Genomic DNA, 12,205 nt, shown 5'->3' with positions numbered 1-12,205 from the left:
AAGGTCTTTAAATCCCCAAGACTAGTAGAACGAATCGAAAATAAGTAGATAGGTATATGTCAAAGTCGGTATTATCAAGGAAACTATCCGGAGCAGTGAGAAATCCCAACCAAAGAAAGAATCAGACATGAAACTTTTCCCAGCACAAAGAAATTACAATGCCCTCCTTACAGCACAATACACTTAGTAGTCGTCGAGGAAGCTTTCGATCAACGCAATACGCTTTTTGGCTTTCTCGCGAATTTCCCGTTGGACTGTAAGCTCACGTTCTTTTACATCTGCAGCCTTAAGCTCCAGACCTGCTCTTTCCTTGTGGGCAACTATAGCGAGTTCCAATTGTTTGTATTCCTCCTCAGCCGCGTGTACCTTTTGCTGTTCCAATTCCCGATTTGCTTTCATAACGGTGGTCACATCAGATGTACTCTCCGGAATGTTTCTTTGTGTTATAGGTTTGAGAAAAGGTTGTTGGACTTCGATAGTTGATATTGTAACGTCATTCGCTGAAGGTTCATTGGGTTCTGGTATAATTGAGCGGCGACCAAAACTCTCGGGTTTGTCCTGATGATTCTATATTAGAGAAACTTTCAAAGAAGCAGCGATTGAATGGTCAAAAACAGAATTCTGAACTTGCCTGAGATCTCGAGTCTACCAGAATTCCCCCATGATTATTTACCAAAATCTCCGGGCCCAGGCTGTGGCGAACTCTTTTGGCTGGGGTTTCCTCTTCTTGAAGATGATAACCAATGTCTGACACGCGATATCGCTTCAATTCCATACTTTGAAACTCTGGTCCATCGAGAATGGGAGTAGGTAGTTCTTTTTCGGTCTGTAGCTTGACCTCTCTTTGAACATCTGCTTCTTTCGCATCTATAGCTCTCTGATTTCTATACCACAACTGAGTTTCATCCATTAGTGACGATGAGCTCGAATAGTGACTTAATCAATGCGCTCGTACCTTGATCTGCTCTCTGCTCAAACCTGTATCCTCTTCCAACTTATTCATCACGGGGTTGTCTAGGCCATTGTATTTTCTAAACTGAATCATCAGAAGATCATGCTGCCAAGATGAAACCTGGATTTGTGCATCTCCCATAGCCGTCTCAGCCCTCGTGTTATTCTGCTAATTCAACATTGTCAACAACCGTTGGACTGTTGTTTGCAAAAGCTTGAAAGATAATTACCTGGAAATATTCTTCGGTTGAGGATTGAGGAATTGTATGCCTAGGTTCAGTTTGACGCGCTGCGTGCCCCGGAGAATTTTGTGCAGACTTCCCTCCACGCACTCGAACTGTGCCACGCGATGATTTCTCAATCATATCTGGAGTTCTTTCGTCGAAGTTGTACTTTTCTCTCCCCTTATTCTTCCAGTAGTGGTAAATGTTTTGAATTTTTCGGTAGATCTGATGTTGTTCTAAAGCCTTTGCCACAATATGCCAAATTTGATCCGCCGTGATGGGTTCCAATTTGAGTTCTTTCTCTTTGTCTCGTTGACTTTTGATGCATTGGTATGCAATATCACTCTCTTCATCTGACCAATTGCTTCCTGTCGCCCAAGGTTTGGAAGCATCCTCTCCGGACTCAAGTTGGAACAAAAGTTCACTTTTAGTGTCAGTCTCTCCATAATAGTATTCAAATTCCTCTTCGTCTCTTTCTTCGTCCTCAGTGTCACTCGAGTCCCAAGGAGTAGATGGGCCTTTCTTCGAAGATTTCGTTTTAGGTGGTTGAATCAGACGCATCCATTTAACATAAATGGCATTTGCTTGACGATCGAATCCGTATCCTTCCATTTCATCGGCGACACTCTCCCAGAATGGATTGTTCTTTCCACGTGTGTCAACATGTTCCTGACGACTACAAATTTCCTTCAGCTTGGCAATCTCCTCAGATTGCCATCTTTTAAACTTTCCCATTGCAGAATCTTCTGGTAAGCAAGTGATCTAAACAAAATTATAATTAGAGTTTTGATGAAAATTGGGAGGTAGTTGCGATAGTAAAGAAAGATCAGTTGATAGAGAAAACAATGAGAAGCTCAAGTTGCTGCCCACGCGCGAACTGGCGATTCTTCAACGTTGAAGTTCGATGATGTCTCAAACTATTTGAAGATAATACACGGAAAAGCTGGAAGGCGCGTAAGCAAACTTGCTGTGCCGCAACAGGGTTATCGCGTAAAATCTATTTTTAACGAATCGAGGCGCGTGTTGGTAGGTCTAAACTGGAAGGTCACATGCACACGCGATTTTGTCCTACATCCTAGGTAGACGGATAGGTATTTATGAAAAGAATCATGCTTTTATCTCGATACATAGATTCATTGCCTTAAGGAACCACGGAGGTTTATTCTTGATGTATCTACTGTTGGCCAGAACATGTTTCTATCATACCCTCTCCTAATCCATTCATTTAGTCCAGTCTCTCACATATTTTGAACCCTAGCTGTACAAGATTGATGAAAGAAGAGGCGAGTCAATTTATCTGTTTGCTTTTCCAAATATTCTAGTCATATACATTCAAGAATGAACGAATTCTATGGTATGCCTTAAGGCTTTTTTGAGATCGCAGAGTATTTTCTTTTCCCTCCAATAACTCCTCCATTTAATTGCGCAGCTAGCTTCTCTTCTAGAGGCTTTGTTGGTCGTTGCTCGATTTCCTCGACTCCTATTAGACTCTTCAGCTATTGAGATATAGAGATCCCCTGCACTCTCGAGGAAACTTCTCGACACTTGAATTCTGGTGGTTTTCTCTTTTTTGGTAGAATTCTAGTCTCGGGGGTGTCGAGTGATGCTGCAGTATTGTTTTTAACTGCAAAACTAGAGACGCTTGCCATTCTACTGGCCTCATTTACAAATGACATAGCACATTCGCTTCCATTTGATCTGACTGGTAAAATGTCATCTGATCGGTATATCGGAGACTGGAGCGTGGAACTGGATGGTGAATGAATGAGCAACGCTTGGAAAAGTCAATTGCTCACATAGCATATGAGAATTATTCTATAGAATTTCATGGAGTAGAAGCTTGCATTTCGGATTTGTAACCGAAGTGTTACTATATGCCCGCAAAATCCAACGCGGCAACCTCTGAAGCACCGCCGAGATAGATATTCTAAATCGTGCTAACCCTTATAAGAGGGTTGAGCCATTCTCTTTTCCTCACATGCCTCTCTTCTTTGCGTAGCCTCTCACTCGACCACCTGTAGTAACATTCACATCCAATCTACTAAACCACTTTCCCAGCCATCTCTCTTGCTCCTCATCCGCCCCGCACAACAAAATTCTCTTCAAAGTCTCAATTCCATAATCCTTATACCTTAACTCCGGAACTACATAACGAAGCTCATCTGCCCATTTGCCCGTTTTCTTGAGCTTGCGTCTTCTCAATGGCAGTCCCAACATTTTTCGAGTTTCGCCATCTGGATCGTCGTCGAGTGGATGAAGGGGACGTTTAATTGGGGATTTGGCTTTCTGGAGTAGGGATTGGTCAGTGCATGTGGAATAATGACAAGCAACAAGGAACGGATGACAATAGTCTTACTTCTTTCCCCGCTAGGGCATTCTTTACTAATTCTAATTCCTTTTGTTGTTGTCTCTTCTCATATTCGCAGATGGGCTCGGGGAGGTTTCCAGTAGCTGCCCGGTCAATCAGTATCAAAAAAATGTTGGATATTAGGCAAAACACACACCTCGTAGTGCATTGTCTTTCTCTCTTTTTTCTCGAGCCTCTAAGCGCTCGATGGATCGTAGAAGACGATCGCGCTCTTTAGAACCGAGAGCTCTCTCACTCGGATTCTTGAAGGAAGTATTAATGACAGCTAGAAGTTGCTTTCTAAGTTCCTCGATCCGAATTCTCAGTTCAGACTTTGGTTTCGTCTCATACCTAACAGCAAATGGCGTGTCTGAATTTCTCAATCTTTCCAGTGGGGTTTCATAGTCTTCTTCATTGTCACCAAAAACGTTCTGAAAAGTGTTTCTTTCTGGCTCTTCATATATTTTTGGCTGAGCTGATAGCATAGAAGCCTCCTTTGTAAATCTTGGGGATCTATTTTCTGTGGGGACCTGAAGCTTAGCTTTCGTAGCCTCTCTGCGAAGGAAAGCTTGGAGACCGAGTTTTCTGGTCATAATGACGGGTTAAGGTGGCGGAGGTTCAAGCACTTGATATTCTTGGGAGAAGAAAAGAGAAAGCCAGTATTACTGCTTATGATTACTGCAAAGATTTCGATTTGATAACGAAGGACTTAGATATTAATCTAGTCCAAAGATGCGGGGTAAGCACAAGATGTTGGTGAATATCAGATCAATACCGCAACATACTGATAACATTTCCCCCTGAATTCATTCGGCAATGAAAATAAGTATTAGCAATTCATAGCACTTTGACAATCATTCCAGAGCCACGTCGGAAAGCATAAAGACAGATAGATATTGACCAGCTACATTCAAGCAGGCTCAGTTGCACTGTTTGGTACCAGGAGAGTCTGTGGCAATTTCCTGGGTATGTGAGAAATCAAAACTCGAAAAAAAGAAAAAAGAAAATTGATTTTCTGGCAACTTAGCTAAGTCAAATCTTCAGATACACTAGCATTGATTGAAAATTTGCTTCACACCCAAGCGATTTGAGATCGGGGCATTGGTATCTGAAAATGATAGCAAGTGTTCTGCCATTTCAGATTTCAAGTTGATCCTGAGGGCAAACTTATTAGGCACATCGATCTGTTTGGTTCACTTTGCTTTGTTTATCTCAGCTTTCAGAAATGTATCATACAATTTCAGCTTTTCTGATAGTAGTTTAATATCGCTAGCTCGGAAAGTTACGTTCCAACTTTGACCTGAATTATCTCCTACCTCTTTTCTCGTAAAAGCTCGACAGCTTTCGGTCTTCGTTAGCAGTAAGAAATCCGTTCACGTTGTATCATGCAACCGTTGTAAGTATTATCATTTTGCTTGTCTTACATTCAGCGGTTTTAATTTGCTTCTGAAAGACTTTACTGACTTTCAACCTTCCAGACCATCGATAAAGATGGAAGCCGATCCAGAACAATCGTTGGCAGAAACAACTGCGCGTTGGAGCTGGAGCTCGCCAGAGGAAGACTGTCTAACCCGGCTTATCAAGAAACACAGGAAAAGGATTGAAGGCGGCGAGATTCACAAGGGTAATCTATTCGACGAAGTATCTATCGAGCTCAATGGACTAGGATTTGGCATAGAAAGAACTAGTTTTGCCTGTGCCAGTAAATGGCGTCGAATGAGCGACAATCAATCAAAGCTGCGTGGCAACACGTTGTTAAATGGCTCGAGTTGGGATTCTGACTTTGATGAAGCTGGGGACTTTATCACAGATGAGGATGAAGTTGACAAAGGCCCCAATAACATAATTGATAAGAATCAGAAGACAAATAGAATTATATGGAGCGAAGAAGAATCGAGAACCCTCTACGAGGAAGTCAAGAATTTCATGGAATTGAGAACTCAAGGAGGCTTACCAAAGTCCACGGCAGCGGAACTTTTCAATCATGTAGCCCCAATACTCAAAGTGAGAGGTTATGTCAGAACCCCACGAGCTTGTCAACACTATTGGCGCTACACCGGTAGCGAGTTGTGGAACTACGATGAGCGAACTTCCGGTGATGTTAAGGTCAGGGTGGAATTGTGATTTACACCAATATTTCTAACATTCTTCTAGATACTTGAAGCGCGCGGTGCAAAATTTACTGAGCCCTCTTCTCGAATCAATGATAGAGCACTAAAGGAGACTAAAAATTCAAGAAGTGTCCTTACTAAAAGTCAAATGAGCGCACTAAGTCAATTGGCCACAGAATCACTCAATCCATCCACGGAACAAAAGGAGAAAGTTGCGAAGGATCATGGCATTAGTGTCTTCCAGATTTCGGTATGATTGAGTTCTCACCACACGTTCCAAAGGTTTTTAGTTTCTGACCAGATTTTCAGAGCCATTTCGCGAATAAGAGGTCCGCTCAGAAGAAGGAACTAGCCAAAAATTCGTTAGACCATGGAAGTTCCAAGCGGAAGCAATTTGGAAGACTGTACGTAGATTTCGCTGATAGTGATGAGTCGATTGTTGCTCGAGCAGATGATGTTTTGACGGACGCAAAGAAACCCAGACTGTCAAGTTCCTCTCAGATAGCATTCAATAATGATGGGAAGAGTGCTCAGCTACCATCAGGTATCGAAAAAGTGAGCGGGAATGAGTATATGCTGTGTTTGATCATTGCTAACATGAAACTAGGATTATATTCGCAAGTATTCTGCTTCACCACCACTTCCAAACCCCACGACACTGTACACGAGGGACACAGACTTTGTTAGATCGAATACCCCTATCAAAATCAACAGTTCACCTATGCGCCCCGCAAGCAACATGAAAGATACACACCGAGTTCAGATGACGCGGCTGGGTTCAAAGAAATGCAAGAAATGGTGCTTGTTCAGCGTCGCAGAATCGAGGAAAGAATTGCAGCATCAATCGATAGACGAAAGCAACTGGAGTTGGAAACAATTAGACATCAAACCAGGGCGGATATGGAGCGAGAGGCGGCGGAGGAAACGGAGAAAAAAGTTGACGAGGAACTCAAGGTCGAGGCTCAATTGAGAACTAGGCTCAATCAAATCGGAAGCTTGTAGAGAAGAGGACAAGAAAAGGTATTCATATATCATTAGCATTAATCTGTTTTTGAACTGCAAGGGCTCTTCTTCTTTGTAATCAGATTAAGAAAGAAACACTGTATGTAGGACAAGTGATAGATGCAGTTAGTATTCATACAATAATGAGTTCATAATCATAAAGCGCAAGGCACTCTCCAACCTTCAAAGCCACATAGAATCTACCTTCGAGTCGATTATATACAAAAGTCTTGGTGCATCATCTTAGGGCTTGACGTGTAGTGAATGATCATGAAGCTTCTTGATGCAAGAGCACCGGCCCAAAAGTTCCGCCGTTTTATGTATACATTGGCCTACGGTTGACACATGATTTTTCACGAAGTATGTCATCCTGTCAAGTCACTACTTAAAGGAGATTCAATGAATTAAGTGAATGTCATGATCAGAAACCCCTCATCCTAGCTAGACATTCTAAGTTCAACCGCATCCAGTAACAATCTCCGGGGTGCCACCTCTTCTCGTCCGAAGGTCGAAGGACACGACTATCTACTTATTCCCACATAGAGCTAAACCTCTTTTAACCGCCTCTGTATGCACCACCCATCTATTCACTTGATATCACTTCGGGGAATCACTTATTCCACCTGTTTTGATAGAAGATTTGACACGCTAGTGGGAGGTACCGAGAAGAGTCAAATACTGTACTTTTCTTTTTCGCGAGCAAATCTTCCTATTATCTACTTGTCAACAGCAACCTTTGAACCACCCGACGTCCAAATTCTGTGTCGGATTTTGTTTATGCGCTTTTGCGCATGTTCTGCGCTGAGTGTATTTGTTTGCAAAATTTACATGATTCAAATATCGAGTTCAATTTATTGACTCTTCCTACAAGCCTTGTGTAGCACGAACTTCTTTCAAACGGCATCATCTCATCCATCAACACCCACTCCCAATAAGATCAAATCACCTAGTCACCTGCTTCCTTGTACACATTGAAGTTACTCTATCGTCTCTTCAATCTTCATCCTCCTATTTCTTCCGATTACAAAGCAAATCTACGATTTCGAATTTTGGTAAAATGGCGCCACCTGATGAGACTTCTGTCAATAAGGTACCAGCTTTCACCAAGGATGCAGAGGTAGAGAAAGCAGACAAGCAGAGACTTGCGGAGGAGGAAGATGTCCCGACACTTCGATCGTCAAGTCTCGATAACATTGTTGACAAAAATGTCAATCAGGAGCTCAATCAAGAGGTCAATCAGGGGGTTAACCAACAACTTAATCAGAGGGACAACCAAGAGGTGAATAAAGAGATCAGTCAGGGGATTAATCAAGAGCTCAATCGGAGGGTCAATCAAAAGATCAATCGAAAGGTCAAAAAGCGCCTTACATACACACATTGGTCAAAAGAGGAAGAAAAAATTGTTCGAGACATCATTTACAACCACAAAATCAACCCAGAGACATTCAGACTGGATCTTGAGGAGCTGGATAAATATACAGTTAAGAAGCTAGCAGAGGCAGGTTTCGTCAGAACAGAATCGGGGGTTAGTTTTTTCCGGGTAAAACATCCTTGTGAAGTCGATTACAGTTTGGTATGTGATCTTGTTGCCAATATGCCTGAGTCAATTAGTGCCATGGAAGAAAGGGAAAAATATGAGAGAGCTGCCGCGAATGCAAGCGAGCCAGTTCGTATACGAAGTACAATTCCTTTCCAGAGTGCATGTGAGTTATGAATTATCGTTTTACTCGAATCATTCTAAACTTTTAGCTTCATTGCAGGAGTGGGATACTTTGAGCGGAATAAAGAACAGCCGATTCGCGATTAATGGCAAGCGAAATTACGAAGAGTACAACGACGGTCCGGCAGGAGACAGTACCAATACTGTTAGTTCTGCTGCCGCTGCTGCTGCTGCTGCTCGGAAATCGCAAGCACAGGCAAATCCCACGGGAACCAACGGCATATTTCACCCAGTAACCATTGTTTCTTTTATTATTTTGAAACTTGATCAGCAGAACTTCTTGCTAACATAGAGCAGCAGCAGGCCTTCCTAACGACTTCTGGATCCAAATCCTATGAAGTTGCCAAGACGCAAAGTGAGATGGTTTTAAACATGCCGTCACCATCAAAGCGGATGTGTGTCGCCAATGGAAGCAAGGAAAATCCTATTGAGATCCGGGACGATTCACCATCGCCTCAACAACAGTCAGAGAGTGATCGAATTGAAAAAGCCAGAGCTTCACTAGCTGATCTAAAAAATGATTTATTGGATTGTTTCAGAATAAAGCATTGGAGTGAGAAGACTGTAATGATATGTGAGACGCGGCTCAAGGACACAGCGGAGATGACAGCGAAGTACACAAAGGTAGCTAAGGAGAAAGTGGACGAGATGTTCAGAATCCAGGAACTAAACCCAGAGTTCAGAGACTTCAAGCCATTCGGATAAATATATAGTTTACTGGCTTTAATTCTAAAGACGAGAATGATAGCGAAAAAGTAAGAAATGAAGTGTGAAATGAAGAGAAACCGAATGAGTCAAGACCTGCCTTCAAGAGATGTAATTCAGGATTTTGGAACTAAGTGGTAGTCCGCAAAATCTACAATTGAGAAGCTAGCATTAAAGTACCGTTCTCCATTATATTAAGCGAGAGACTGGACAAAGTCTCGTTAACACCAACGCATTCCAAGCGCTCTGATTCATTTTCTGTTCCTGCTTTTATTATATTTTTCAAGTTTTCTTCGAGTCAGCTTTATTTTAACCCGTCATCAGGAACCAACAGTATCACTTCAGAATATCAAAAAGTTGAGAGGGAGATGGCACCTCGGGAATTCCCGGAGCTTGAGCGATATCATGTGTCCTTTCTCATGATCTAAATGAGGTAAAATCCGACAAGCACCTTGATACAGGAGCTACGACAAGAAAGGAGAGGTTGATGATAGTACTGCTAATGAGATCATCACGCCCACCGAATGCATTATGAGATGGTTCATTGGGACGAAAACTTTTCGGCTACAAACAATCACAAGGCAGGCCATCTCTCGAATTATGACACTGGCGCTGCGAACAAAACAAATGATAGAGACAGGTGCGGAACGACTAAACAAATAAATTACTAAGTTATTATGCTCTTTGCTATATAGGTAGACTGACTCATGCATAACGCAGGTGTGTTCTTGGCCTCATCAGACAAATTCAGAGAAACCTAATGTGCAACGACCGCACCTACTGAATTAAAAGACACTGACCTTTCTGCAACGATAAGTAATCGTGATTGTGCTCCAGAGTCAGACTAACAAACAAGATGCTAGGAAAATCCACAAACCCAACGGCAATTATCATCATTTCTCCATGAACGCGGGAACAATCCATCTACCTCAGGCAAGTAAAACCTCCCAACATATAAAAAGCAGTTCTAGTCACACAAGAATAACATACGATTTCACTTGACTGCTTACCAAGAAACTACTGTAGAATATTCCAATGAAACCTCCAGCTAATCAGACAGCTACTTGGCTATCACGTCATCGATTATACCTCACAGCAATATTCAAATTGATAGTCTGTTCACTAAACATCGAATGGACATCTGCACTCACGCCAAAGTTGAATATACCGCCGTAGAATACATCAATCCCAACCGAGTGCTCTGAATACGAAACAAGGCATGATCTAGGCAGGGCTGAAAAGGACCCGAGGGAATGGCGACGTGTGAGTGGGGGATGAGAGATGGACGAATATGCGCGTCAGACTATGCGGAATTTTGTGCATATTATGTGATTTGTAATACGATTGGATGACTGTTTGATCTTTATGCTTAACCTTATTATAGTTTGTGTTACGCTGGGCGTTGGTTCAATGTAGGATGATAGGTGACACCCAGAAAGTGGGTTTGTAGATGCTGAGTAGGTATCAGTTTCAGGGCCGATAAGATTAGGGGCTGAGCTTGGAGTTGATTCATGCGGATGACTTTCAGTTGGTTGAAAAAAGTTGGTGAGTATCATTGAGGCGGAAGTTGGGAATTGCTGGCGACATGTTGGGGGCTTGTTCTGATACTCGTTGGACGGTTGCTATATAGCGCGTTGTGCTTGATATGAACCACGGATAACATTCAAGCTCATAACAGTTTCTTCCCCCTCTCGGTGTGGCACAGCTCTGTATTCGACAAGAACGTCGTCAAGTTTATTCACGTGACCATTTCGACTCCCCTGCTCTCCCACCAACGAAAAGGCCGTGGCACTGGTGACCGGCATGAAACTTTTGGTAAGCGACAGGGACAATGATCTGAATGAAGGGTCTAGAACGTAGTTCTATTCTTGTGATTTGCTCTCCACAAATAATCTCCCTTTGAAATTCAATCGGACAGGGTCAACTCTGAACTCAGGAAAAAAGGATATGGTATATCATCCCTAGATCCCATATTTTCTGCAACTGCCTATGTGATTGGGGTGATTAACAGGCCATGGGTAAGAATTTCTTGTTGGAAAACGCGGTCGAAACAAATCCAGGCGTTTCTTTAAGGAGGATCATCAAATTGACGCTGAAACATCGATGTAGTGTTTTAGGACAGGACAGATAGGCGGAATTGCCGAATTGGGAATTGGCGATCGAATTATCTTTCTCAGCTGATAATTTGGTTCCTATCGGATCAGAACAATGGTATGGAGCATAAATTATATAATTCAGGAGAGGAAAGTCGACGTAAGAGCAATTTGGGTTTAATTCTTCCGATGAACTATTTTCAACCTAGCAGCTACGTAAATGATGTACTCAGCCTCGTCCAAGGAGTTCGAAATAAAGATTCGAAATCAAGGGGAAATTGTCAAACTGAACATGTGGGTAGCCGCATGTTTGAATAGAATCAAGCGTTATTTGAGATGTGGTGTATCTAGTAATTGAAGAAGCGGTAAATCATCAACATTGTTCCCGGCGACCGACAGGAGGATTGTCGAGGTACATACTTTAGTCTGGTTCTTGACTACTAGCTAGACCTTTGGCATCCTTCTCGACGGACCAGCCTTTCCAATATTGAGAAGTTTAAGATTTACTTATGGGAGTCTTCAAAAAGAAGTTTCCAAAAAGAAGTCTCGCGGAGTATAGAACGAACGTAACAAGGAGTATCATGTGCAAAGAGTACTCTTATCCTGGCTTGAGTGGCAGCGGTACTGTATGACGATAATCTTGTAATACGAAGAACACGATGTTATTCAAGATGCTTGGGAATTGGTGGCGAATGAGTGACTACCTAGTATGTACAGAGTATATCTATAATTTCACGAGTATAATATCAACATCCTCAATCGAACCCAAGGACTCCGTCTTATCATCTTTATATGTCTACACCATCTGTTTGGGATCATCAGATACAACAGTCTTCAGCATGGGTAAATCATTATATACTGAAAGAATCCATGGATTACAGCATAAATAACACGAGATGAAAGGATGCGTTGCGGAAGTTCATATCGCCACGTTCATCTTCTCTATATGCCATCTTTCGATCAGCGAATAAGATGTGACCCGTCCTTATGTTCATCGCGACATCTCCTTGGTTGAGGGTCTATATTTGAAACCCTTAAAAGTGCCACCATGC

At 42.3% G+C, this 12,205-nt stretch overlaps 5 protein-coding genes across 5 annotated transcripts; 2 read left to right on the top strand and 3 right to left on the bottom strand.

The window, feature by feature from the left end:
- Positions 1–183: 183 nt before the first annotated feature.
- On the bottom strand, positions 184–1,910 carry EAE97_005508 (uncharacterized protein; the record flags this gene model as incomplete). The annotated part of the gene is made up of 4 exons (XM_038876020.1): positions 184–558; positions 632–895; positions 956–1,117; positions 1,182–1,910. The coding sequence occupies 4 exons, from the start codon at positions 1,908–1,910 to the stop codon at positions 184–186; spliced, it is 1,530 nt and encodes a 509-aa protein (XP_038733357.1).
- Positions 1,911–3,149: 1,239 nt separating this feature from the next.
- EAE97_005507 (uncharacterized protein) lies at positions 3,150–4,115 on the bottom strand (the record flags this gene model as incomplete). Its single annotated transcript, XM_038876019.1, has 3 exons — positions 3,150–3,461; positions 3,532–3,626; positions 3,680–4,115. The coding sequence occupies 3 exons, from the start codon at positions 4,113–4,115 to the stop codon at positions 3,150–3,152; spliced, it is 843 nt and encodes a 280-aa protein (XP_038733356.1).
- A 792-nt stretch (positions 4,116–4,907) lies between these two features.
- Positions 4,908–6,635, top strand: EAE97_005506 (uncharacterized protein; the record flags this gene model as incomplete). Its single annotated transcript, XM_038876018.1, has 6 exons — positions 4,908–4,918; positions 5,001–5,628; positions 5,677–5,883; positions 5,943–6,188; positions 6,241–6,315; positions 6,348–6,635. 6 exons carry the CDS (start codon positions 4,908–4,910, stop codon positions 6,633–6,635), a joined length of 1,455 nt encoding a protein of 484 aa, XP_038733355.1.
- Positions 6,636–7,692: 1,057 nt separating this feature from the next.
- Positions 7,693–9,060, top strand: EAE97_005505 (uncharacterized protein; the record flags this gene model as incomplete). Its single annotated transcript, XM_038876017.1, has 3 exons — positions 7,693–8,338; positions 8,385–8,596; positions 8,653–9,060. 3 exons carry the CDS (start codon positions 7,693–7,695, stop codon positions 9,058–9,060), a joined length of 1,266 nt encoding a protein of 421 aa, XP_038733354.1.
- Positions 9,061–10,682: 1,622 nt separating this feature from the next.
- Positions 10,683–10,865, bottom strand: EAE97_005504 (uncharacterized protein; the record flags this gene model as incomplete). The annotated part of the gene is made up of 1 exon (XM_038876016.1): positions 10,683–10,865. The coding sequence occupies one exon, from the start codon at positions 10,863–10,865 to the stop codon at positions 10,683–10,685; it is 183 nt and encodes a 60-aa protein (XP_038733353.1).
- Between the last annotated feature and the right edge of the window lie 1,340 nt (positions 10,866–12,205).

The sequence above is a fragment of the Botrytis byssoidea genome (genome assembly GCF_014898295.1).
Source record: "Botrytis byssoidea strain MUCL 94 chromosome Unknown BBYS_009, whole genome shotgun sequence".
Taxonomy (NCBI): domain Eukaryota; kingdom Fungi; phylum Ascomycota; class Leotiomycetes; order Helotiales; family Sclerotiniaceae; genus Botrytis; species Botrytis byssoidea.
Note: the sequence above shows the minus strand (reverse complement) of the source record. Positions and strands in the feature narration are given on the sequence as shown.